The following is a 26894-nucleotide window of genomic DNA, read 5'->3' as shown; positions in this document are numbered from 1 at the left end:
CAGCTGCTCTGTAAATTTCCAAGAGGGCCATACCTTGATATGCCCTTTACACAAACAAATCATTTCTTCCAAGACGTGTTGTCTTGGATGACTCTTATATTAGTACTTGGGATTCATGAAGTATATGAAATAAATGCATATGACCGAATCAATCTTCAGACCATGTCTAGACATGTTGTTATTGAATACAAAAATATTATTTTTTAAGCCTCTCTTTTTCCTTTACAGTCCACTATTTAATTATCAGAATTTGTCCATATTTTAAATGGAAACCTCCCCAAATTGCCTTCTGTCCTTTTTTAGATGAGCTCCCATTTTAAATAATGCCATGAAAGATTTTGCTAAATACTTGTGTAGAAGGAAAAAATTAGTTGCACTATATACCGTCATAGCTTTGTGGTATATAGAAAATGGGAAGAGACCCTTATTTTACATGAATGCTGTTAGGAAGGGTGTCATCATTTGATCTTCAAAGTTGACACTTCTCTCAGGAGAGTTCAGTGATATTTCTATTAGAATTAGAGAGTGATTTGATTTTTGTGAATGGTTTACTTTTAGATATTTCAGAGAGCAGAAAAAGCATACATACTGAACGGACCTAAGTAGCACAATGTTGGGAAATATTAAAGGTGCCAGTTGCTTTTAATTGGCAAAGGAGGAAGATTTTTGAGTAAATCTGGTAACTCAGATGATTAAATTCTATATTTAAATACGCACTTTGTTTTAGTTTTGTCTAGTTTCTGCTTATAGTATTTAGTATTCATTTTTAGCATTTGTGATCAGATTACAGAAGAGTCCTTACTCTTGCTTTTCAAATCGATTTGCTTTTCAAACTCCAAAAACTCTGGGATGATTTTAACAAATTGGTTTACCTTTTGACAGAACAGAGTTAAGTTAATTAATAGATCAGGCACGAAAAATCATCCACGGTAGGGTGTATTTTCTGGTAAAATGAAAGTTATGTTTCAGCATGATGAGCATCAGGCTTCAGTAATCTGTTCCTCGTGTGGAATGAACACTTCCTACTTCGAGCTAGCAGGCACCTACTGTTTATTTACGCTGCATTAAACTGACAGCTCAGCAATCAGAGGAAAAATATTACTTACCTTCCTGAAGTAAATACCAGTTTATAGGTTAGTGCACGTATTTATATTCCTGTCACCACTAAATAACGGCTCTGTCTCCATTTTAATATCTACCTGTACCATAATCCAGGGCTTCAGACTCTTCCTGGTTGGGGGTAGGGGTCGAGAGGAGTTTCTCTTATCATTTACCAGTGACAAAACTTTAAAGAGGAGTAATACCATCTTCTTCTTTCTGTCCTGTGAGAACCAGCTGAAAGCAATGCTATGTACTTTTACTTTACATACCTCAACTGTAACATCAAAACCCCCAAAGAGTCTGCATGCCACTTAAAATAGTCATCTTAGAGCAATCTCAGGACAAATATGTTCAAACACATTGAAGTGTGTGTTTGCTAAATTAACTTTGTGCAAAGTTCCAAGTAGATTACTTAAATTATCTTATTACTGAGGGAGTAACTTTGATAAAGGGTGGTACCTTCCCAGGCTTAAATGGAATGTTTCGGTTGTTAATGGAGATCTGCTAATGTGAGTACAAAGTGGGGTTCATCGATCGATGGATGATACTGTAAGCTTTCCCCTGAAAATATTCTCGCCCCCTTCGTTTGTCTTCTTGTTAATATGCCAGCCTTAAGAGAGATTTCAACTTTCTTATAAGAATAATACTAAATGCATTTGTTGTTTTCTTTTTTAAAGTCCCTTCTTTTTTCAAGACCCCTGGAAACATCAAAATGCTGTGAAAGTTGAATTCTTAAACTTAGGATTAACTTGAGAAAATGCTTATTTTCACTTATGTTCTGTAAGTAGCTTTTACACCATCATCTACACACAGTTGTCAATCAGTAATCACATATTCCATTGACATCAGAGCAGAATGTGGTCTTAATACAGCATGGAAATCAAATCTGTTACACAAGGTTCTTCCTCTTCACTATACCAAAGAAAAAGTGTCTACGGTGGTAATTTATATATCGTTCCTAAGTGCTGTTCTCAATGGTAAGTCTATTTAAACTTGATGTCTTCATAGAGTGTGATCAACACATTAACACACATTATTTAGTACTTTTGAACTTATGCCAATGGTACCTTTTGCTGTTTATTTTTTTAGTCTTTTTTAAGATCAGATATTTCATTTCAGAGTAAATAGATACAGATTGTGTGTATATATATTCAGGGTGAGATTTAGTAGCAGAGCATTTCTCCAGCATATTGGCCTATTTTTATTCTTTCAAGTTATTCTGTATCACTTCCACAGTTGTTGCTGTCTGAAGGTTCATAATAGAAATTCTAATCACCTCCTTCAATGGCCTTTCAAGGATATAATTCAGTTTATGCGATGATCTAGTTTAGTTATAAGAGATGAAAATTAGTTAACTGGTACCCCAGCATTTATGTCCCTAGATTCTGCTGAAATTTATTCAGTCCAGTTATTTGACATTTGGTAGTGAAGTATCTTGTAATCAAAAATTAAGAGTTGGTTCAGTTTCCAGTGGAGGAAAGATCTTGCTGGATAAAACATTTAACTCTGCAATATTTTATTACACTCATCACTCATTTTAGAGCCCGCTTATTGTTGCACAAATTTTTGAGTACCTCGGGGTGCAGGTCCCCCAAACGAAGCCAAAATGCTTGCAGAAGAAGCAGCTGTCAGGCTGCACCTGGTAGTACTTTTACTAGAATGTCTGTGGACCTGCACTGGCCGCCCCCTCCTCCATACCCCTTCCCCCCAGGTGTGCAGGAAGTGGAGGGCGTTGTACCGGGTGAAGTGGGTGGACTCTACCCAGAGATATGACCTGATTTGTGACGCACCCTCAGAACTGCAGTAATGGTCCAGCTGCTTCACAGGCAACTGGTAACACCTCATTTGGGGATGCTTCTGCCTTGCTAGCAGTGCCAGAGAGGACTTCGTCATTGTCACCTCACCAAAGACTACTTTTTGAGAGCTCTCCTATAGGGCCGGATTTGGAGAGCAGCCTCTGATATCTGGAGGGTAAGTGCCAAAAAAGTTCCTATCAGTTTGGTATGGAGAATCAGGGCTCCGACCATAGGGAGGAGAGACAGGCGTTTAGTGCTTGGGGAGATCTCTGTGGTGAGATGTTGCTTTTTCTCAGCTAGAGATGATTTGGGACCAGATACCAACAAAAATTCTTCAGTAGGCATTCTTCTTTGGGTGGTGAAATATGGTAGGCAGCTCCCAGGGGAAATTATTAGACTCTCTTTCCTTGAGATATTTAAAGAAAAGGTGGCAATCTGTGTGAGAGGGAATTCTTCAGATGCTGTTTTCCAGGAAGTCAGGCATATAGTAGAGTTGATTGCTGGAGGTTCCTTGCTAGTCTTCCTCAATGGTTTCAGATATGCCGTTAAGAGCCTGTAAATGACAATTTGGCCTTTTAATGTTTATAATGTTAAGGACTTTAAGGTAAAAGAGGTTTTATGTTATAAATATTTTATCGTGATAATTACTATAAAGAAAATAGAACCTAGTATATGCGGATATCTTTTGAAATGGAGATAGTTTTGAATGTAGCGTATCCATAATTAGCTGTTTGATGTTGAATGCAATTGAGTTTTCCTTTTCCTGTTCCAGTGAACCAGACGATGGAAATCTTTGGGGATTAACAACAGGGCTTTGTGATTCTTGATATAGCAAACCTTTCCCCATTCACTGGTAAAATGTTTTTATCAGTGAATGAAGAACTAAATTAAACTGCTCACATTTTAAATTTTAAAAGATTACATAGAATTGATAAAATAGTCCAGGTGTTTTTCCATTGTATTTTCACCAGTTGAAATGATACCTGGAGGTCCCGTTTAACGTTAGACAGATTTCTCCAGACTGTGGAGGACAGAACAATATTTTAATAACTATTCTTTTAAAAAAAAATTCTTAAAGGTGGGCTCTCTTTTGGGTGGCTTAAGAGGACTCAAAACCAATTTAGAACATTATCTTAAAAGTTAAAAAAAATGACAGCCTTATTTTGTATGGAGTCATTGTATTTTAATAATACTGTATGCTTATTAGTGTTATTAGAGCAGTAGACAGTTAATTACAGCCTTTTCTGAGACATGTTAACTGGATATTAACAGTCATGTTAAAAAAAGAATGATGTATACTCTTACATGCAAGCTGCTACTTGCTAGGCTCTTTTAAAAATATTCTTTTAGAATGTATAGAGTCAGATTTTTGGTCCAGAATCATCAGAATGTTTTCTACTACCACTTAATTTTAAAACTTTTCATGGGATATACAGTTTTTTTTTCTTCTTTTTTCTATTCTTCTTTCTTTGTAATTGTTATTGACTTGGTCACTTTTGCCAGTGGCATTAGAAATTGTTGCCCCTCAGCAGTTTCAGCTTGCCCACATTGTATTTTGAGACGCCTACATTTTCTTATGTTCTGATGACTTTGGCCAACATGAGCTATTAAAAGCACATTGAGTGGATTTAGCACCTCTTCCTATTTCTTTTTGTGGAATGATTTCAGTCACTGTTTTTTCAGCCAAGTTAGGTTTTCTTATAATTCTCTGTAAACTGATATTTAAGATACACTTGAGCACTTGATCACAGAGGTAGCTCTATTTCCTTTTCCAAACTTCAGCCCTTGGTTTTGCTTTGGTTTCTGTCATGGCAGAACAAATGTGACTGGAACTAGAGTTTAAAGCTGGGCTTAGCCTTATTTAGACAATGCTACTAAATTGATTAACTATGTGAATTCCCCCCAGTTAATTTGGATATGTAGACCTTGTAACCTTGTACTATATAGCACTTTAAAGTCCACTAATATTTCCGCTTTATGAAATTTTAGGTGCTGCTGTGATTTATTTCTTCAAGGTATTAAAAGACTACAAAAAAGAAACTCAGTGTAAGATATATATCTGTTGTGTTCTATAAAATAGGAGAAACTCCACAGTTAGCATCCTTTGCCTTGTATAATGAGCACTCATTAAAAATTTGCTAAACTAATAATAAAATAGTGAATTTAGCTTGTACTGAGAATGATTCAATGGAAGAGAGACTTTTTTTCTCTAATTTTCTCTTTTTTGCTGGGGTTATCTGAACACTTAATCTACACATGTCCCAGTTTTCTGGATAATTGAATGTTTTTCTTCTTTAACTATGTGCCCTGCCATTTTTTGACAATAGCACACCAGGGTTTGTTTTATCCTCATTGTCTCTGACCTTCAGATTAGGTGAAGAATCTCAGTGTAGTTCATGGTCCTTTGGTGTTTGGTGCAGTAACAGACTGTATGTACTGCAGTCAATAGAGAGAGCTCCCCTAAGGTCCTTGCAGTTAGGTTACCCATGTAATAATGGTCTTCCTGATATCATAGGACCAAAAATACTACGGACCTCTGCCTGTTCTTTACTGAATAAATATCTGTCATGATTACTGCTTAAAAAGAAATTTTTCATTTAGCTATATACATTCTATAAAAACTATTTTAGATTTAGGGTATTTATATTAACAAAGATTTCACTCCATTCCTTAAAATTGATGCTAGAGTTGCAATAGAAATGCACCTAAAACATTCTGAAAAGTTCAGTGGAAGTTATTTAAAAAACACTCTTGCTTTTTAAATTTATTTTCTTTTTGAGACCTGTATGGAGCTATTTGCAAGACAGACCTATTTAGTTCCTCAAAAGGAAGTATTCCTCAAGCGGTACACTGCTGTGTGACCTATTACATTATCATGCACATTCTGTCTCTTTAAAAACAGTCTCCTCTATTTGCCCTATTAATTGTTGATATGTTGCCATCCACGAGACAAAAATTAGAGCTGTAATTAAATAATCATGTGATGCTCCTTAGTGCCAGTGAGAGCAAACTCATTTTTCCAGGCCCTGATGGTCACTGATTATTGTATTACTACTGGCTTGCTTTATTTTTTTTAATGATTCTCTATCTGTAGATTACCTAACCACTATCCCTGTTTTCAAAATTAAAGAAAGTAAGGAACATTCAGCCAGTTAATTGGCTAGAGGTCCTCAGGGATGTAAGGTAGACATACCTTTTTTTTGCTTTGGTCACCTGGTAGGTTCTTTGGGGAGGCTACATCAGTGGTGTGGTTCCTGCCATTTAATTTACACTGGTGTTTTGGCTGGGATGGAGGCATATGGGGAATGCCAGGAGAATTACAAAAGGAGCCGGGTATTAAAATTCAGAAATGATTAAAATTGAAATAAAAGGATGTTGCTTCTTTGCCAGTACTCTGGCAGTCATAATGACACATAGAGATTAGTTTCCACCTTCATCTTTTCCTTCTTTCTCATTTCCTCTTGTTTATTGTTGACACATTTTCCTTATGTCTGTCTCCCGTCTCTGTATCTTTTTGCAACATTATGCATTCCTATTTCTCCCTCTTTCCTTAAGCATGGAGAAGCCTACTTAACCTTATTATAACAATAACAGAATAGGCTATTAATATTTAATATGCACATGATTAAAATTTCTCTCCCTTAAACATAGGTCAGCTGTATTATTATTAACCGGCATGTAATTTTTCATTTAAAATATTCTTATTCTGCCCTTGCTGTTTCTAAAATGTGGTCTACTTTAGTAGTGATTTAATACTTAATGTTTAGAAAACTGTGGTCGGCTAGTGAGAAAAGAACTTACCAGTCATGGATAATCAATTATGCATGAATTCAAATGTAACAGATGGAATCTGGTGAGTTAAAGTTTCTCTTTGCCTTAGTGGTTTTTTTTTTTTTTTTCTTATTTGTTTGTTTGACACCTGTCTCTTACATAGAGATAAACATCTAATGTAGCGTGTGAGAAATTTCCTTATATCTTTACGTTCTCTTTAAAGTGAACTTGATTTTTTTTAATTGTATTTGAGGGCAGAGAATTTTTATGTGGTCTTAAAGATGATCAGATTCTTTTCCAGCACTTTATAGATACAGAACGTGATTCTGCCAGACTTACGAAGGGTCACTCAGTGGGCTTGTAAAAAGGAAGAAGCAAGACCCAAATCTTGGTTCCTTGCCTTTTCTCCACTACTCTTCCCACTGTCATTTTTCTTAGAGGCGTGATACTAATTCTGGGTTTTAAAGAATTTTTGGTGAAAACTGTGGTAGACTAGTGTTAAATGTGTAGTATTCTATGGTGAACAAATGTTATCTGTGAACATATATAATGTTATGCTACATGTATATTGGATATATGTTTATTCATACTTGGATGTTGGCTAAACAATTGGATTTCCCAAACCTATTGAGAGTGCCCCAAGATTTGGTTTATATTCCAAATAGCGGCATATGCCAGCCATAAAGATGCCTTTGCTTGCAATATTGTAAATTCTTAATGACAAAACCCCTTTGTGCAAAGTGAACTAAAAACTTATTTTTGAGAGCCTTATTGCTTCTATGAAGAGATAAGTTTACTTTTCACTAAGTATAATGTGAATCTGTGGCATTTTTTTCCGTTGTAGAAATAATAGAACAGTGGGTATTGTCCATCTTTAAAGCAGTACAGTCTCAAAACAGTTACAAGCTGGTCCCCATCAAAATTTTTCATAAATATGCTGTTTGTTTCTCTCCCAAGTGTATTTATATATATAAAAAACAATACAAATGAAAATAGTCTTTACAGAATAAATAAAAATAAATGATTAAAAAATAGCCTCGAGGCTCACTAGTTCTGTTTTTAAAGTTATACTGTAGCATTATTTATCAACTTTTTGCTTCATATCAGCTGGAAATTTGCATGTGTATTTATAGTCCATGTTAGTTATCTAATGAATTAAATCCCACAATAAATAGACTAGTTAAGAAAGAGGCAACTACAAAATAGGTAACTGGATATGCCCTAGCAACAGCTGTACTGTGCAGCAATTTTTTTAGTATTTTGTTTATGATTTTACACATAATAAATATATAATTTTAATTTGGCTTCACCATTCCTATTCCTTAGGCATGCATCCACCAGAAAAACACAAAGGGTTAGGTATGAATTCAGTGAGACCGAATTTATACATGAACTTCTAATACACTAACAATTCCATCATTAATATAAAAATCCCTAATATAAAATCAGTAAGAATAGATGACAGGAAACAGAATACAGACAACATTGTGTGGAAAAAGATGATATTAGATATTACTGCATTAGGTAAATAATCCTAATTGCTGTCGCTTGAATGTGACTGATAAATTTGAAAGCCTTTTGGGCTCTTTGTAGCCAAAAAGTTCTGTTCATTTATTTAAAAAAATAGAATCTAAAGTCTTTATCCAGAGACAATTGAGAAATTATTACATTGACCACATTTGTAGCATTGCTGCGCATCTGTGGCCGTGCTGTGGGCAAGTGTTTGACACTCTTACATGCTGTTTAATTGGGAGGGTCTACTATTTCACGAGTATAGTTAATTTTCACTCATTTGAAAATATCCAGAAAGAGTTTTTGGACTTACAGTACTCTTACTTGTTTGTTTTTGTCTATGCTTCTTTCTCTGCTTTTGCTAACATGCCATAGAATAGAATAAAATCTGAAAAGAGAACCATTTTCTTGCATCAGGGGACCATCAAATTACCTACTTTGGGTGGGATCTTGGTCTCTAATTACCAATCCATGTTAATTATCCTTGGGTCAGGTATTCATCATATGAATTAATTATCTAGCATAGACTGGACTGTGGCTGTTGGCGGTTAAGGACAAAGCAATGGAAGGTTGGCGGTGAGAAGAGGTTTGTACGGTATGTTGTAGCTCATTGTTTTTCTGCTTGGCATGATACTTTCATGACAATATATATCTGCCAATTTTAGGAATATATGAAAGATTGTTTTCCTTTAGTTTTTTATTGTTTGGTTTTGTTTTTAGTTCTTTTATCGGAGTAAAAGATACATAACATAAAATATTCTACTGGACATTAATTACAACCACACTGTTGTGCAGGCATCACCACACTCTGCTTCCAGATCTTTTCCATCATCCCAAATAGAAGGTACTTTAGTTTTTCTATTCAGCTTCTCCCTTGCTGCAGCACATCTCAAGCATCATAGTGGCATTTAATCATCGTGCAGGGTGTGATGCAGGGGTGGCTGGGGGTGGCTTTCTTTCCCAATGGACAACCCCGGCCCAGTGCCTTGTGGCTGTGGGGATTGCAGTACAGTTTTGGGTGCTGCCTTTGGCTGATACTCCCCAGAGAGGACCTGGACAAACATTCAGGTCTGTTGTAACTTCAAACTCTTCCTCCCTCCAATTAAGCCAAGAAAGATTAGCAGTAACATTCACATCCCTAAGAAGATTTGGTTGATCTGTCTTGGCTAAAGGTTGATTAGGAATGGTTGCTGTTTGATTTCATTGGGATTAAAATCCCCTGAGCTTCCAGGATAGTATCGCACAGCTGTGGGGTCTGTGATGCCCTGCCATTGGCTCCTTGGCCCAGACAATGTGAATACTTCAGTTCTGCTTACGTGCAAAACTTAGCCTGGAAATAAGTGGAAGTTTTCAACTGTTCAAGGGGAAACTTACTCAAGGTTGAAATTTTCAGGGAGAAAACTTCGTGCTCATCTACGTTGAAAAAAGACTTAGAGGAAACCAGGATGGTTCTGGCTCCAGTAAATAATAGACTGGTTTTAGAGTTTTACTTCCCATGTGTAATTTTGTGGTTAGTCACTTATGTCTGTAATGATAAATCATATACCTGCACAGGATTTCTGGCACCTCAGTAAATCTCAAGCAAGTGCCCAAATGCTAATTTATCGTGGTTCCTCACACACCTCCCTGTTTCACCAAATCAGTGATCTAATAGCTTGCTGCCACCTTTTTTTGTTTGTTTGTTTGATACAAGTGGCTTGCCTGCACATATATTCCTTAAATTGGGGACAAGGGCTGGTTCCTAGAACAGCCTTAACTTTTCCAAGTGACTCCAGGACTGGGTTAAAAAACTCACTTTGAAGATGTCCTAGCAGGTATATTTGACTTCATGTCTCCAAAACATGAACTTAATCCAGTAGATGTCAAACCTGGCTTACATGAGAATCACCTTGGGGAGCTCTAAACAGCTAAATGCCCGGCTCCCACTCTCGGCCATTCTGATTTTTTCTTTTTAGTGGGGTGCAGCCTGGACATCTGGATTGTTGAAGGAGCTCCTCAGGTCATGACGATGTGCAGAAAATTTGGGAAGCCACTGAGCTAACTTCTGATCCTGGCACCTGGCTTTATTTTCTAAGATTGCAAGAATCTGTCTTGCACGCTCTCGTAGGAACGGTTCTTGGATTCCTTTTCCTGTGATGACAGTGTGAGAGACTCCAGGAATATAGACATAAGTATACCCTCAGAATGCTTACAGACTTGCAGTTCGGAGGAGCAGACAGGTAGATATAGACTATCCCACTGAAGGACCGATAGTGTGAAGGAACATCAAAGGAAGTAACTGAAAGCTGGAGAAGGATTCAGACAGAAGAGGTGCAATCAAGCTGCATATTAAAGGATATGGCAGAAGGGAGGTCCCCAGGTGAGAAGGGGGAGGAAGGTCACTCCAAAAGCAATGGGGGAAAGATATGGCAACCTGAAACCATTAAGTACTTCAGTAGTGATATCAACACTGGAAGATCAACAGCAATGGCAGGAGGCCTTCCCGTCCCTACTCAATTTTGGATGCGAGTCTAGATAGAGATACCAGTTTTGATGGGATCACTACCATCGTGCCTTGTCAAGTCTATGATTCATACCAACACCTAGGAAGGAAAGGTAACTTTCAAAAAATTCTGCTCAATTTTTGCTAAAAAATATATTTCTGGGTAAAAGACTCAGATACCCTGTCACGTTCTAGAAGCCATCTATAATGGCTGTTCATTTCCCTTATTCGTCACTCCCCAAACTAGCTTACAACATTGGCTTTTCTTTGCTCAGTTTTAATAATGACCCTTGCCTATTAAAGCCGTATCACAACTACCAGTGGGTATTTACATCCACCCCCAGGCAATCAGGAAATAACTTTTGATCATTATCAGTCTGGCTATAACTGAAACCTCACTTATTAGGGAAAAAACAAAAACAGAAAACCTTAAGTCCCATATTTAAAGTCTATTACCATTTCTCTTTTATCTCCCCTGAAACATATTCAAGCCTTTTGCTATTGTTTTCTGCAGTACGCCATTGTTTGTTTGGTATCTGGAACAACCCTCCCTCTCCCCAGTTTGAGTAGGTACTAAAGCTTCGGAAAGAGCCATTTCTAATGGCAACTGTGCTTATTTAATTCAGGGGTGGGAATGAGGGTGGGAAATGACCCTGTGGTTTTTAACTTCACCTATGAGCTATTTAAATGTTCATGGAAAGCAGCATTTGAGGTAAATGCATATAATTCCAAATGTACAATAGGACCCTTTCAAATACAGACATGTCTAGAAAGTTGTCTTAAATTTGTGTGCGGCATCACGCAAGCCTTATTCCATGCAACTTTACAGATCTCTGGGCTAATTCTAAAATGGAAACTGATTTCAATTTGGACATCATTAGAATGTCTAAGAGCCATTCAGCACCTCTAAGACTCTTCCTGGCTAGGTCCTGGATTTACTTAAGGTGTCTTTTATAGAAGTTCTCTAGCTAAGTGCTGTCCACTAGAAATTTCTGCAGCGGTGGAGCTATTCTGTAATCTACATTGTCCAACACAATGGCCACTAGCCACATGAGGCTATTGAGCATATGAATTGTGACTAAGGCACTAACTTGTAAATTTTATTTAATTTCAATGAATTCAAATTTAAATGTTATAGCCACCTTTCTCACAGGTTACTGCCTCCTCACTCCTTCAAGCTCTAAAAGGAATTATCATTGCATTTAGTGGAGGAGGCTGGTTGCAAGTGACCCCATCAGCTTTTTGCTCTCATTTATTTATTTGTAGTGTAGATATTGCAAGGACGGTGTATGAATTCCTGGTAATATGATAGTGAGCAAGACAGTGTGCTCTCAAAGGGCTTATAGTCTAGTATGCGAAACATATATTAAGCTAATAACTACCCAAGTTGTTAATTGACTAAGACTGTGATGACTGTTAAAAAGGAGCAATGGAAGAGGCTACGAGAAATGGGGGCAATATCTTCTTGTGAGATTAGTCAGAAAGCTTAATCAGAGTTCCATTTATTCACTAAGCAAGAAAAGCACCTTCCCTTCCCCACGTTCAAGGCTGGACCCAGGGATCTCAGAGTGGGGCAGCTAACATGCGCCATGCCGTGACCTCCAAGGATGTGGGGTCTGTTTGACTGAGCTTCATGCATCCGTATATACTGCAAACTTCTGAACTTCATCAAGTAGATTCTCTCCTAAATTGTGCAGTTGTGATGATGTCAGTCACAGATAAGATGTGAGAAGAAGGGTGCAAATGTTTACAGGATATTGCATTTCCTCTCCAATATATGTTTTGACAAAGTTGTTTGAGTTCCAGCCCCAGCTTTTTCCTCTCTGTTCTTACAAATTTGTATTTGGTCCATTCAAGAAACGATGTGGAAATCAGTCCTGACATTCCAGACAGACAAAATGAGACACATGACAGCAAAACATATGGCTCAAATAAACATCCTTATATGGCCAACACAGACCATATTCCCAGAAATCATATATGGAAAACACCACCTGCAGCTACAGCCAAAAAACAAAGAGTTGACATGATAAAAAGAGCAATATGCTACGTAAATTGTGCTGCTCTAAGAGTGTAGAGAGATAGCCAACTGTATTTGAATTTAAAAAGATGAAAAAACAAAACAAAACATGTCCTTAGAAAGTGCTATGATGGTAAGCATTGCTTTGCTAACACAGTCACTGGCGAAGTTGCCATATCTTAAAAGCGCTCAAATTCTAAATGCTTTCTCTGTTTATTACAAATGTACATGCTATTCAGAACTCTGAATGTGTTTTAATGCTTTCGGATATCTGCCTGCATATTTATCTTAATACGGTGCCATCTGAAATATGCAGTAGTCCTTTCATTATTAAATTAAAAAAAATCTTGTGTATCTTATACAATATTTTATCTTTGCTACCTTTGTGTAGCCAGTTTGAATGCCTTCTCATGTGATAAAAAATTGATGCACTCTGTTTTAATTGCCCATCCGCATGTTAAATAGTTCATGTATTTGACCTGTAATATTTCATGTTCCTGAGGTTTTCTATTTTGATAGCTAGATTTATAAAGTTTAACTTTTTTTCTATACTTGCTTGTATCTTTATTGCCAAATATAAGAGGCCTATATAGAATAAATTGATGTTTTTCCCCCTCCAGCATAATAGTTTATCCTCACATATGCCTAGGAGGGTGGTATTTTCCTAATTATCCTTTTTCTTATTTATTTTAACCTGGGTTTACATTGGCCAATGCTCTTTAGCATACTTGTTACAACAAGTGTGCTAAAGAGAGAGATCCTATATAGTAAATAAGTTCATCAATGTAATGTACCACTTGGAGGACATAAACCTCCTTGTGTCATTTCTTAAATAGTTCTGAAATAAAGAATGTACTTGATGGAAAATTAGTATATATATGTGTGTGTGTATGAGAATATGTACATAATTGTACTATATCGGTATTCTTTATAATAAAAGTCATCATTAGAAGTCTCTATCATTTATTTTATCATTTTCCAAGGCCATGTCCATCCTTATTACATTCTGAGGTTGTGTTTAAGAATTCGCTTGTAATACCTGGATGAAAGGTGCTATTCAATTTTTAAAATTATTATTTTAATTCCCATTAGTTATGTCAGTATTGGCCAAGTCATTAGGAGACTAAGGTAATCAGGATCTATTTGTCTTGTATTATTTGTGTAAGTGATAGGATAAACATATATTTACAATATTCTATTCCATTGTGTTTTAAAATTGACATTCAGTAGCCCTTTTTAGTCTTTGCTCAATTTCTGTATTATCCAGTGACTTTCATTCCCTTTTTTCCTTTTTTTTTTAAATACTTCACTTGAGCCTAAGTTGCATGGATAAATTTTGTTTTGTAGTCTACTATAGTTTTTCTATTTTCTAAAAATACTATTTTCTAATGCTACTATTTGTAAATTTGCACAGCGTGATACTAGAATGCACTGTTCCTGCTGAAAACCAAGCAGGTTTCAGGCAAACATGGCAGGCATCACCAGTCTGAAGCAACTCTTAATATATACATCTTGGAAATTCCTAATTTAACATATCATTGCAAAAATCATTGCCATAGAGATTATTGATGATAACTGGCTATCTATGTTTTTCTTTTAAATATCAAATATCTTCCTAAAAGAAGCTTAAGTACTTCCAACCACAATACCAATTTGGACACCCTGCTACATTTTTGCCATGTTTGTATTTTTCTTTATTGATTTCTCTTTCTTATACTTCAATTAAAAAATCCTCCATATTTCCCCACGTTTCAGCTTTTTAAAATGTGGTATCATTTGGGCTTTTTGGTTAAGATTGCCTTATATTTTCTTGTTTTTGATGTTGTGTTTTGTTTTATTATCACATGTTCTTCCTTTTGCTCAAGGCTTGGGTTTACATGTGCCAAGATTCACGGTTGCCTTCCTCGATTTTGACTAACCTTTCCGGTTTGTGGGTGAAACTTGGGTGCCATTAGAGTGATATATTTTCATTGTGTTTCTCCCAAACTTGTTCTCCCCGGGAGGCCATTATTTCCTATACTTTATCTCCTGCTTTACCTTCTGCTTTTCTTAGATTTCTAATGTAAACAGTGTCTCTAAGACTGTATTGGTAGCTTTAAAGAGCTTAATTTGCATATTTCCCTCTTATCTCTGTACTTGTGCTAACTTGTTGCTTTTTTATGTGTAACAAAATGTTTATCTGACTGATTTTTCTCTTTTCCCTACTAGTGTATTCTGAAAAATAATTCTTACAACATTTTTGTTTTTGTTTAATGATTAACTGCCTTCAGGGTTCTAAGATGTTAGTATTGAAACCCAGGCGGTAAACGCTGCATCTCTGTTGTGAATGAGATTGTAATGTTCTTCCCTTTGAGTGGAACTGTATGTAATAGATTATCTAAATAAGAGGATCATACTTCTGTGCTAATGACCATTAATCTAACTGGGTAACTTACCCTAGATTACAGAAGCATTTATTGCTACGACAGATGCATTAACCAACCCAAACTTTTCTTTCACCCGGTATAAATTAATTTAGGAATGGTGGCGTCTTCTCCTTTGTGATAACAAGTTACATCTCTTTCAAATGACCCAAATTTTATTTGACTTGGCCACTATGGGCCACGTATTTCTTCCTCCAACGTGTTCTATGGCTCAGAAGTGAGAGAGTTTTGAACTGATTAGATACAGAAAGCTCTTATCTTTTTTTAACGTCGGCTCTTAATAGTTTGGGATTCCACGTCCTTTGAGGATAAACATTCACGAGAGCTTTTCAGGGCCCCCGGCCTTTATTCCTGCGTAATGGTTTCTGTACCCTCCGCTCTTCTCCGTAGAGATCTACCTCCCGATTGTCCCCTTCAGCCACTTCCTGAAGTCCCCCTACCTCAGTACTCCGTGCCTGTCACCTGCACGCCCGGGCCCGTCTCCCGCGGGGCCAGGGCGCCCTCCCTGCCTGGCCTGTCCCTCGGGTGCCCGCCCGCGACGCTCCCGACATACTCCTTTCTGTGGCTTTTGCGCGCGTGGGTGGTTGGTTAGTTTCCCCCCCGGCCCTCGCCCCCTCCTCCGTGGCACTTTCTCCACCCCCCCGCCCCCCGCCAGTCGCGCCCCTCCGCCCGCCCCGCTCACTCTCGCACACCTGCCCCAGCCGCCCGCGCGCCGCGCGCTCCCCTCCCCGCCGAGGCGGCCGCTGCCAGGGAAGCCCCCTCTCCCCTCCCCTCCGCGCCCTCCCCGGCGCGCCTGGCGGCGGCCGGCGCTGCCCCTCGCGCGGCGCCCTGTTATTCTCGGTATTGTGTGTAATAAATGTCGGGCCGCCTCACTCTAATCAAGCTCATTACAAATTCTTGCGCGCCCGGGGCCGGAAATCGTGCGCTCCCCCCCACCCCTTCCCTCACTCATTCACTAGTTACTTGTCTTTCTGCTTTTTAACTCGCCGCCCCCGCCCCCTCCCCCAATCCCGGCCCTCCAGCCCGGGTTTTAATCCCCATCCCTATTCCGCCTTCTCCTTGCACCCTGCCCCCCCCCCCCGCCGCCTTCCTCCTCCGCTCCGCACCCCCTTCCTCCTCCTCTCCCTCCCCCCTCCTCCTCCGCCGCCGCCGCCGCCACTTTCTCGCTCGCTCCCGCTCCCCGGACGCGGCGGATGAGCCGGCCCCGCTGGGGAAGGGCTCGGGGCGGCGGCGGGCGGCCGGGAGGAGGCTGCGTGCTCGGGGCTGGGGCTGCGAGCGGGGTGATTTTGTATTAAAATGAGGAGGAGGAAGAAGAGGCAGCCACAGCGGCGGCGGCGGCAGCAGCAGCAGCAGCAGCAGCAGGAACAGCGGCGTAGAGGGCTGCAGCCCGGGCGGACGCGCGGAGCCGAGCTGGGCACGGCGGCGGCGGCGACAGCGGCCGGGATGAGTCAACTAATAATTTAATGGGGGCAGAGACGGCAGCGCGGGGGAGAGCGAGCGAGAGCGAGCGAGGGAGAGAGAGAGAGAGAAGCAGCCCCGTCCGGGGACTCGCGCTCACACGCACGCACACACACACAAACACACACACACACCTCTCCCTGTGCCACCCAGCAACAACCGGCCTCGTCACAACAACAGCAACAGCCGCCCTCTAGCCCAGCCCGGGGACCGAGCATAAAGCCGGGGCGACTCCAGAGGACGCTTCCCGCCCCCTCTTGCATTTCGGGAAACTCCTCATCAGTTTTGTTGGGGTTTCTGGGTTTCTTTCCCCCCCAAGTCCTAGTGCCATTGTGGTGCTCGTTGTTTACCTCGGACTCTGGCTGAGTGAGAGCTTGGCGACTTTTTGGGGGGAGGGGGCGGGGAGTTTGTTGCTGCTGAGGCGGTGGAGGTGGCTGGGGGTGCCTTCTGATTCCCTCGCCCTCCCCCCAGACCCTCTTTCTCTCTCCCTACTCACTCGGCTCCCCAGGCGCTCGCAGCCCCGCGTCAATGGGCTGGGAGAGGGTCCTCGGGGCTGCTATAAGCGAGGGCCGAATCAAAAGTGGCATTTCAGTGCCTTTCCGGGGCTCTTTCCGCGACCTTCTGCCCCCCACCCTCGCTGTCCCCCGGTAGATGCCCTCGTTGGGGTTGCGAGGCTGTGGGAAGAAAGTTTAAGGTTTGTTAATAATTAGTCGCAATTGTTGGGGAGGGGGTGGGGGGCGATTGGAAGGAGGCGAGGTGGCCTTCCCCTCTCTGCGTTCTCCGGGGTTATTGGAGAATAATATTGCAAGTGACAGCCAGAAGTAGACTTTCTGTCCTCACACCGAAGAACCCGAGCGAGCAGGAGGGAGGGAGGGAGCGAGGGGACCTTTTTTTTCCTTTCTGGAGACCTTGTCCGCAGTGATTTTTTTTTTTTTTTCTTTTTAAGAGAATCCTCAGTCACCACCTCGCCTCCCCAGCACCACCACAGTGTACAGCTCATAACGGGTTTTGCTTTGTTTTTACGATTTTACCCCCAACGAATCACTTGTCAGATCAATTTTATCTTCTCCCTCCTCCCTACTTCCCACTCTCCCCTCCTCCCCCATCGAAAACCCGGTTCTCTGAGGTTAGACATTTTACAAACCATATATGTTGTTTTTCGAATTGTGAATTTTTTTTTTTTAACCCCCTCTCCCATGGCTACTCTTCTAGACGTTTATTTATGCCCTTCCCCCGCTTAGGGGGGCGGGGGTAGGGGAAGAGAAAATAATACAATTTCAGGGGAAGTCGCCTTCAGGTCTGCTGCCTTTTTTTTTTTTTTTTTTAATTAAAAAAAAAAAAAGGACATAGAAAACATCAGTCTTGAACTTCTCTTCAAGAACCCGGGCTGCAAAGGAAATCTCCTTTGTTTTTGTTATTTATATGCTGTCAAGTTTTGAAGTGGTGAGTTTCAGGTCGGTTTTGCTAATTTCACTCAGTAAAACTGCAGTGTTTCTGTTTCTAGATAGTACTTTGCTTCTTTGTCTCTTTAAAAGGTCACAGTGAAAGCTTGGCCTGGATCGTGCCGGCCATATGGAATGGATAAGGGCACAATATCTTAAAATGTGATTATGGGGTTCTTTGGGGGTAAATGAGGCCATCCAGCAAGGAACTCGTTGAAAAAGATCCCACATTGCAAAAAATAGGTTATCGAAACCGGAATTTCGTGTTTTTCTTTTTCTTTTTGGAGGAAATAATAGCTGTATCTGAGTTCACTGTTTTATTCAATAATTATCAAAGATAGACTTGGTTTATGGACAGGGAAATGGGATTTTGAGAAAGTAGCCTGCATTCAGTGTGACAACCAGACGTTACACTAAAATGCGTTTTAAAATGTGTAACTCAAAAGAAACTCTTCAGCCTGGCATCTGTTGAGACCGTAGTTAGTTCCCGTACTCAGTCCAGCAGGCCCCTTGCAGGCTGCTCTTTCCAATACCAAACTGAGGTTTAGTGAACTTTAGCCTTGGGCATAGAGTTTAAATGAGTAAATTGGGTGTTTTATGTGCATGTAATTTTGCTTTATAATGTAAAGCTTTTTACAAGATGACTGAGTGTTTAATAGACTCTTATAGGTGGGTGTTGGAAGGATAATTTTGCATGACCTATATGATGTTTTGATTGTCAATACATTAACTAAATTATAATCTATCACTTTCATTTGCTGTACAGCTTATAATGCTGTTAAGCCTCATGACTACTTAATATGTTTTGTAGCATTAACTTTGATGCTGTTGTCTACCCCCCCCTTTTTTCTCAAATTGCCCCACGGGTTAAGTATTTTCTTTTCAAATCATATGTTTTAAAATTCATCTTCTGCTCTAGGGTAAGGCAACCAATTTCAGAAAAAGCAGCTCTGTATTATAATCCACATGAAACATTAGAAGCAGTGTTTTGAATAAGTTAATAATCACCGCTCTCTAATTTTGGCTTTAGACTGTAGTTTAATATAATGGAAAAGAGTAATCTTGATAAAAAGTGGTTAAAAGAGGCACATTTATTGTTAATGAACCTCATAACCAAAAACAGATGGGACCTCGATCAACGGTAAACCTTTAGTTCTCAGCGTGCCACCCTAGAGTACAAGGATAAATAGCTATTATTTCTCAAACTTTATAGTTCTTTATTTGGCATTCTTAAGGTTGCTTTTAAACCTACAGATTACCATTCTCCCCCCACCCCCAATCACTTTTCTTGATTATAATAGACAAAGTAATCAATGGTTAAAGAGGGAAAAAATGCTTACAGAAAGGCCATGCTAATACAAGCTGGCTTTCAACAAACACAGATCTCAATAGCTTCTTTGGTACAATAATTTTTTTTTTTTTTAAAAGTACAAGATATGTTGAATTACCAGACAGCTGGAGGAAAGTGGTAATTATTATACTTTCTTTGGCTTTCCTAAATATGATCCCCTCTCCCTTAGTATTGGTGAGTTCCATACTTAAAGTACTATGAAAGTTTATAAAATAAGTCTGCTAAACCTGTTCTTATTAGTTCAATTAAAACTGCATTTTAGAAGTGACTTTGATATTGTACTAATTGCTTTGTTATACACAGTATGAAAATTGATGTCCAGTGTATAATATAACTGAAAACAATTATCTGCTATGTTTTTTTCTGAAGTCAATTAAGATGTTGACTTCATTGCATACCAAGATTATTTTTAAATGCTAATGACTGTGTTTTACCAAAATCATCAAGATTTTAAAAAAAAAAAAGTGAATTTGGCACTTCAATCTAGTATGTATATCACACAGTATTTTCAAGTTTTTTGCTATTTAAATTGTTAACAGCATTCTATTACTAAGGGACACCTAAATATTAACACTAAAACACATAAGTTGTAATGCTTCAGCACCTGGGGTATTTGAAGAAATCCTCCATTTCTTTCCATTTTCTTAAGGATGATGTGATCCAATCACATGTTTGAGCCAGGACTTGACTAGATCTTTAACAGGTCACGTAATTCTTAAAACTTAAGCAGTAGAAAACTTTCTGTGGATTGACTTGTAAAGCCAATGAGGAGTTTAAAAAGCAGATATTTGCTACTTTGTTTGGAGGTAGTATATATAGATATATATCTATTTCTTCATAAAAATTAAACTATGTAAAAATGTAAACATGTACATCAGATTTAATTAATATTTTGGACTGTGATAATCTTATTCTTGATTAAAGTGTTACTATTGTGTTCTGTAATGTGTTTCTGATTTTTAAAAATTGGGACTACATAAATAATGTTGTTTTCTTTTTAGCTATACTTGTGGTAATTCTTGTTCTTAAAGTAAGCCCATTTCCGCCAACTTAGTTTTGTTGGTAGGTGACAAACTACCTTTTTATTCTAGTATGTGTAGCTACAGTTTCCACAAATTATTCTGTTAACTTGAATGGAAATATAATACTGTTATCTGAAAACATAGTAACATCTGCAGTATATTATTTACCTAGTTAAGCAATTTTACAAGTGTATTATATTTGTGGAGAGAAATAGCTAGGGATAAAATATTTACTTGGTGTATCATATATAATATATAGAGAAAGGGTGAGGGGAGAGAGAGAGGACCCCCCCCCCAACCAATTATAACATGTCTTCTTTTTAAATTCTGGCAGGTGATCTTTAGAGGGTAACTGAGTATGGATCATTTGAACGAGGCAACTCAGGGGAAAGAACATTCAGAAATGTCTAACAATGTGAGCGATCCGAAGGGTCCACCAGCCAAGATCGCCCGCCTGGAGCAGAACGGGAGCCCGCTAGGAAGAGGAAGGCTTGGGAGTACAGGTGCAAAAATGCAGGGAGTGCCTTTAAAACACTCGGGCCATCTGATGAAAACGAACCTTAGGAAAGGTAAATACTTTCAAGCCAAATCCTGGAAAGCTACAAGCCCTTGTGTCTACTCAAGGCCACTTTGTGTGGGGGTGGAGAGGCAGAACATGTCTTTGTATGTTCTTTTCCTTGATTCTCTTGCTGATATGAAGTTAGTTAATTCCACGCTGCCGTGTCAGTCATGTTTGGAAAGTGTAGGCTCTGTGCTTGACTGGAACACCTTGCCCTGCTATAGAGTGGAATCATTGGATGTTTGGATGAGAAGGACTGAGTTAAATGTAATGGCCTTCATTATACAAGGCTTCCATTGATAAGGTGTTATTGTAGTAGAGGATATGTAGGTGGTTGTTGCTTAAACTAACCCGGATTAAGAATAAGGCACTTAGATTGAGGACTGCCTTAGGTTTTTGAGGAGGGTTACTAGCTAGCTGTAAGTCATTTTCAGACATAATGGGAATCTTATGTGATATGATGTAAAAGTTTTGTGATGTCATTTTTTGTGTGGCTTGTTTCCTTAAGAGTAAATTTATTATTTAGCAGTAAAAAACCTGATGATTCTAGTTTTTGATTTTTGCTATGGTTGAGTATTTTTTGATAAAGGAAGGGCAGACTTAGGCAAGTTTATAAAAGAAAGATAGTAACTGTGTGACTCCTTTCTACCCATTTTATATTAAATTGATGAAGTTTAACACCTTTGACTGTGTTCAGCCCTGCTATTTATGTAGATCAGTGCCTATGCTGGGTAATAACGTGTGTGTCTCATAATGTTCTTTATTTTGTCTCTGAATAACTGTGTTTGGGATTCAGATTTTTTCTTACATTCGCTAAGTGAAGGATAAAAATGCTGTCTTTTAGCAACCAAGAATATTAAGTAGATAAAGTTAGAAGGCAGAGGAATTTCATTGTGTTTGATGCATAACATTTATCATACAATCATTTATTTTTTTCTTGGTTTGGCGAAAACAAAGAATATATTGATCCTGAAATGAACAGACACAGCAGTCCGTATTGTTAGATCTTTATCTATTAAAAATGGAAAAACAGCACTTCAGCAAATTCTTTGGCCTCTACTCATGATTACCCTATTTATTGATTGTTTGCCAAGAATGTATGCATCTTAAGAAAGCCAGGGTAAGAGCATTAAAAATATAATTTATTACAGCTTTTCAAACTGAGTGCATTAATATTGTACTGTGAAGCACTGGGGCTCTATAAAAAAGACTTTCTGACGCCTGCAAACATATAAGTTCCATAAATTCCTAAATAGGAGATTTCAGCTGTCTCTGGTATTATGTGATATTTGCACAGCAAACTTTAATGCCAGGACAGTTTTAGACAAGGATTCTACAGACTTCACTGCTCCTTATGGCAGACGTGCTGTTTACACAGGCTCATAAACCTTCAGCAAAAGCTTCTAAGACTGCCTCCAGGTTTAAATCATGTGCTATTTTTAGCATTCAGCAGTGACCAGTGCACTCCCCTTTTCATGCTGGAAGGTTATGAAGTTGCTGTAGTTGGAAGTCTCGCCAAACACTGGCACAAATAATCAGTTCAGAGAAGGCTCCTGTTCAGCATTACTCGCAGGATCAGGAAGGCAAGGGTGACAAGTTTGCTAGAAGGCTTAGCAGCTAGATTTGTCGTGAAATGATTCTCTTGTCACTTTATCAATAGCCGCCTTAATTATCTATAGGCTATCTCTAAATAGAGTCCAAAGTAAATCCAGTATGTTTCAACAGTTTGCAAAACCTATAGTTATTTTCATAGGTCTAGGGAGCATATAGTAGACCACGTATGTATCATTCTGCAAGAGGAAAAATCAATGCATATGTTTTTGTTGTACTAACCCAACTCTTTGAAGCCATCAGAACAGGGGGAGGAGAAACCAAAGTACAGTAATTTCACTTCCTGCTGAATTTTTTTTTTTAAACATTGCTTTCTTAGTGACTTACTTTAAAAATATAGTTTAATTGTAGAAGGTTCTCAGCTTGCTTCAAACAATGAAATTACTAAAGCTTTTTGGTAGTGGTGATTGTGTGTGTGTGTGTGTGTGTGTGTGTGTGTGTTTAATCTTATTTTTCATGAGCATGGTTTCTGTTTGACAGGTGCTAGATAAAAATTGTGGCTGAGATGAGAAAGCCCCACTTAAGAAAAAGAGGTTGGGTGTTTTTGTTTATTTGTTTAGGAAATTTTGCCAAAGTACCTTCACGCCAAGGAAGAAATCACCAGTTTGCTTGTTGCTATTTTTGCTGTGGTCTTCCCAAGTCTTCTTCTGATCCCTGACAGGATCTCTCTCTGGTATAAAACAGATGAATGAATGACAAGAATATTGGCAAGCTCTGCGGCTTGTTTTTCATGCCTAGCCTGTTGGGTACCTCCGAATGAGTTTGTGAGCTTTTCTAAGTAAACCTAAAGGGGTTTATTTGTCAGAGCTAGAATCTCTAGTGATCAGTTCACTAAGGCTTTGGTGAAGGTGCACATGTAAAAAAATGTAGCTGCTTTACTGCCGGCTTTTGTTCAGCATAAACAAGAAAATAGAGCCTTTTTAAAGGGCATCCCTGGTGTCAGGAGGAAATCCTGATTTTGAGCTCGGGTTGGTATGCACTAGAAATCTCTAGAAGTTGGTAGGATTCTGTGAGTCCAGAGGGCAGAGCCTTATAGAGGCATTAATGTTATAGGACTAATTGGGGATCCTGGGTGCCCTGTTAAAGTAACCCTTGTCATCATTTATGCTAAAGATGCTACCCTCCTGGCAGTTTGCCACAGTACAGTTCAGATGCATCTGCTTTTAACCCTTTTCCGCATATCCCTGGAAGTCTGACAGTGCGCTGCATGAACACCTTGAGTACTACAGCATTCTGTGATTTCAGTTTCTAGAAGCCTCTTTTCTGATGGTGGTGGTGTGGCCTGTGCTTATTAATCATCTGGCTACTGAGTTATTACACTGGATTGAAGTAAATAAAGAGAGAACACATCAGATCTATGCAGATTCCTTTATCCTAATATGTCATTCGGAGGCCACTTTCCTTTTCTCTCTTTCATAACATGCAACAAAGATTGTTCATTTTCAAGACCTGGGGTTGCTGTGATATCTTTTTAGTTAGGTGGATTAAATGAGTGGCTAATAAGTAAATCTTATTTATTTACGTTGTGCACATATTGAAATCATATATTTTGGACATCAGTTTGGTGTTTTTTTTAATGGAACTGTTAAGGAAAGATCTTCACAAAGGAAGAAAATGCTAAAAATGTTAGAGTCAGAGAGAATTTGGACACAAACAGGAGAAGTTTAATGTTAACAAAAGCATGTAGGAAGCATGAAGGTGGGTTCTTCGGAAGACAACTATAGTGAGTTACATTTGCACCCTGTATACCACTCACAGCAGATCAGACAAGACACTTCTCTCTCGTCAGCATTATTATTTTGATCAAAAAGGTAATTCTGCATTGATTGATTTTGGAAAATGCACTGCTAATATTCAAGCAAAGCCCAGGTTGTCTTAGGACCAAGTTCACGTCCTATTTAACTACCCCTCTTCCAACTTTAAACAATAAAAGAGTGTGTATGTATTTGTGTGTGCGTGCTTATATTTCTATACCCTGTCTGCCTTGGAAACACAGTCTCCCCTTCTCTCCCTGTTGGGAAGATTTATTTTCATGGTTGAGTTTTTCCTCCCCCCAGATTGCATTTCTGAAGATTGTTGGTTTGTGTCTCTTTTTCTCCGTCTCTTTTGATAGGAACCATGCTACCAGTTTTCTGCGTGGTGGAACATTATGAAAACGCCATTGAATATGATTGCAAGGAGGAGCATGCGGAATTTGTGTTGGTGAGAAAGGATATGCTTTTCAACCAGCTGATCGAAATGGCATTGCTGTCTCTGGGTTATTCGCATAGCTCTGCTGCCCAGGCCAAAGGTAAATAATGCATACGTGGGGTTGGAAAAATTGCTTGGCATCCTTTGTTTACTTTGCAGAGAAAGCCCTGAATATTTTTATTCAAAGAACTGTAGCCTGTGTGTTACATTGGTTCCTTATAGACTGTGGGTTTAAAAAATTGGCTTAATTCAGTTTGGTTTAGTTAACACACATTTTGCTCGTGTGGAATGTCGAGGTGGATTTTTTTTTTTAAATTACTTCGGCTGAATCATTAGTATGCTTATTGACCTTAATAATCTGCTCCACTGAGGACCCACAAGGAAGTGAGGAGCGTATTTGAGCAGATGGACTGTTGAGAGTCAATTTGCATTTATGACTGAATATCTAGTTCTGTTTCTTTTATTCTGTTTCTGATGGTTTTATGGGCTGTAAAGTATTTTTCAATGCTGATTCCCATTGCAATAGAGAATCTTATCTAAATCGTAAAGCCATTTAGAACTGGTTCAGCTATGTCTTATTAGAACTTCCTGTAAGTTAGGAAAATGTGGCCTATGCATGGGTTTTATTGATGGGGTTTTATTTCCAAAATAATAAACAACCCTACAGTCATTTACATAATTTCACAATTTGGAAAGCTAAGCTGTGAATATTTTCATTGACCTGCCTTTTAAAGGGAAGGGAATCATTCAAACAGAAATAACAATATTGCTTGTGGTGGGGGCCATGAAAAACACCACCACCACCACCTTCTCCTTGAAATATTATCTGAAAGGTAAAATATTTAGTGACATACTCTCTTTATCTGGAATAGGGCTAATCCAGGTTGGAAAGTGGAATCCAGTTCCACTGTCTTATGTGACAGATGCCCCTGATGCTACGGTAGCAGATATGCTTCAAGACGTGTATCATGTGGTCACATTGAAAATTCAGTTACACAGGTGAGTCGGGACGGCGGTTCTAGGCAGAACGTTCAATGTGCCTGATCTTTTGAAATAAAGCATCTCTGGTCAGCCTTTGATTTTTATTTACTTTGTGTTTCAGAAAGGTTAATGCAAACTGATTTCATTACTTTATCCCTTCTGCTTAATTTTACTAACTTCAATGTATATTTAAAGGCAGCCTCTCCCGCAACCCCGCTCCCTTACCGCCCCACCCCCGCCAAATTTGTAGGTTTTGTGCAGGATATCAAGAGACAAGACTTTTTATATTTAGTCAATTAAATGATGCATTACAAGAAGGCATTTTACATAAAGTTTACTTAAGAGAAAAATATTTTTGCATATCATGAACAGTGCCATCTGTGTACATTTTGTGAAAGAATGCCTTATTCACTATTGCTGCGATCTTATTTATTTATTTTTTTTTTACCATTTTAATTCGTATGAACAGAGTCACGAACGGAAAACGGTTAATACGTTAATGCTTTTCACGATGGCTCGTGAGAAAGCAGTACACCTTAAATTGTCTTCCCAAGCGCATCAGAGCAGGAAGGTAGAAGTAACATGAAAAAATAGCCACCACAGGCAGCTGATGTATAATTCATGCATCGATACAGCAGATGTGTTGTATAAAGTAATTAACTAATCGGAACAATCAGGAGACCGAGAGCAATCTCCAGATGCATCTGTTTGATGCGCAAAATGAAATCTGTCTGTCTTAAAGGAATGTTCTGCAGCGGGATGCAATCTTGTAATAATCCCCTTTCTAATCTATGTCTCAAATAGTTGCCCCAAACTAGAAGACTTGCCTCCCGAACAATGGTCGCACACCACAGTAAGGAATGCTCTGAAGGACTTACTGAAAGATATGAATCAGAGTTCGTTGGCCAAGGAGTGCCCCCTCTCACAGGTACTTAGCATAGCATGTAATGAATAATAAGCCATCCTGGGCAGCCCTGATTTGAGGTTTGATGGGGCTCCATAGTCTAAAGCAACTGGTATCTGAAGCGAGACTGTCAAAATTGCAGTGTCTTGACCACTGGTGACTTTGAACAGTGTGCCTGATTTATTCTGAACAGAGTCTTTACACTTTTTCTCCCTTGGGGAAAAGAGTGAAGGAGAAACAGCGCAGCAGGAGACTGTGCTAGCTTGTTTTT

The 26894-nt window shown here is 39.0% G+C and overlaps 1 protein-coding gene across 9 annotated transcripts in view; it reads left to right on the top strand.

The window, feature by feature from the left end:
• The window catches only part of SATB1 (SATB homeobox 1), a 99110-nt gene that overhangs the window by 3224 nt on the left and 68992 nt on the right, over window positions 1-26894 (top strand). For 3 of the 9 annotated variants that reach the window (XM_046001724.1, XM_046001718.1, XM_046001725.1), the window contains exons 1-6: window positions 16241-18006; window positions 19434-19473; window positions 20713-20947; window positions 24662-24838; window positions 25611-25737; window positions 26524-26647. In XM_046001724.1, coding sequence (XP_045857680.1) covers window positions 20737-20947; window positions 24662-24838; window positions 25611-25737; window positions 26524-26647 — 639 coding nt within the window. In that variant the 5' untranslated portion in view covers window positions 16241-18006; window positions 19434-19473; window positions 20713-20736. Of the gene's footprint in view, window positions 1-2824; window positions 3073-16240; window positions 18007-19433; window positions 19474-20712; window positions 20948-24661; window positions 24839-25610; window positions 25738-26523; window positions 26648-26894 lie in introns of those variants that run through there. The other 6 variants (XM_046001720.1, XM_046001722.1, XM_046001723.1 and 3 more) reach the window with 4 other exon arrangements.

This window comes from Meles meles, chromosome 4, assembly GCF_922984935.1.
Source record: "Meles meles chromosome 4, mMelMel3.1 paternal haplotype, whole genome shotgun sequence".
NCBI classification, from domain to species: Eukaryota; Metazoa; Chordata; class Mammalia; order Carnivora; family Mustelidae; genus Meles; species Meles meles.
This window is presented reverse-complemented; position numbering and strand designations above follow the sequence as displayed.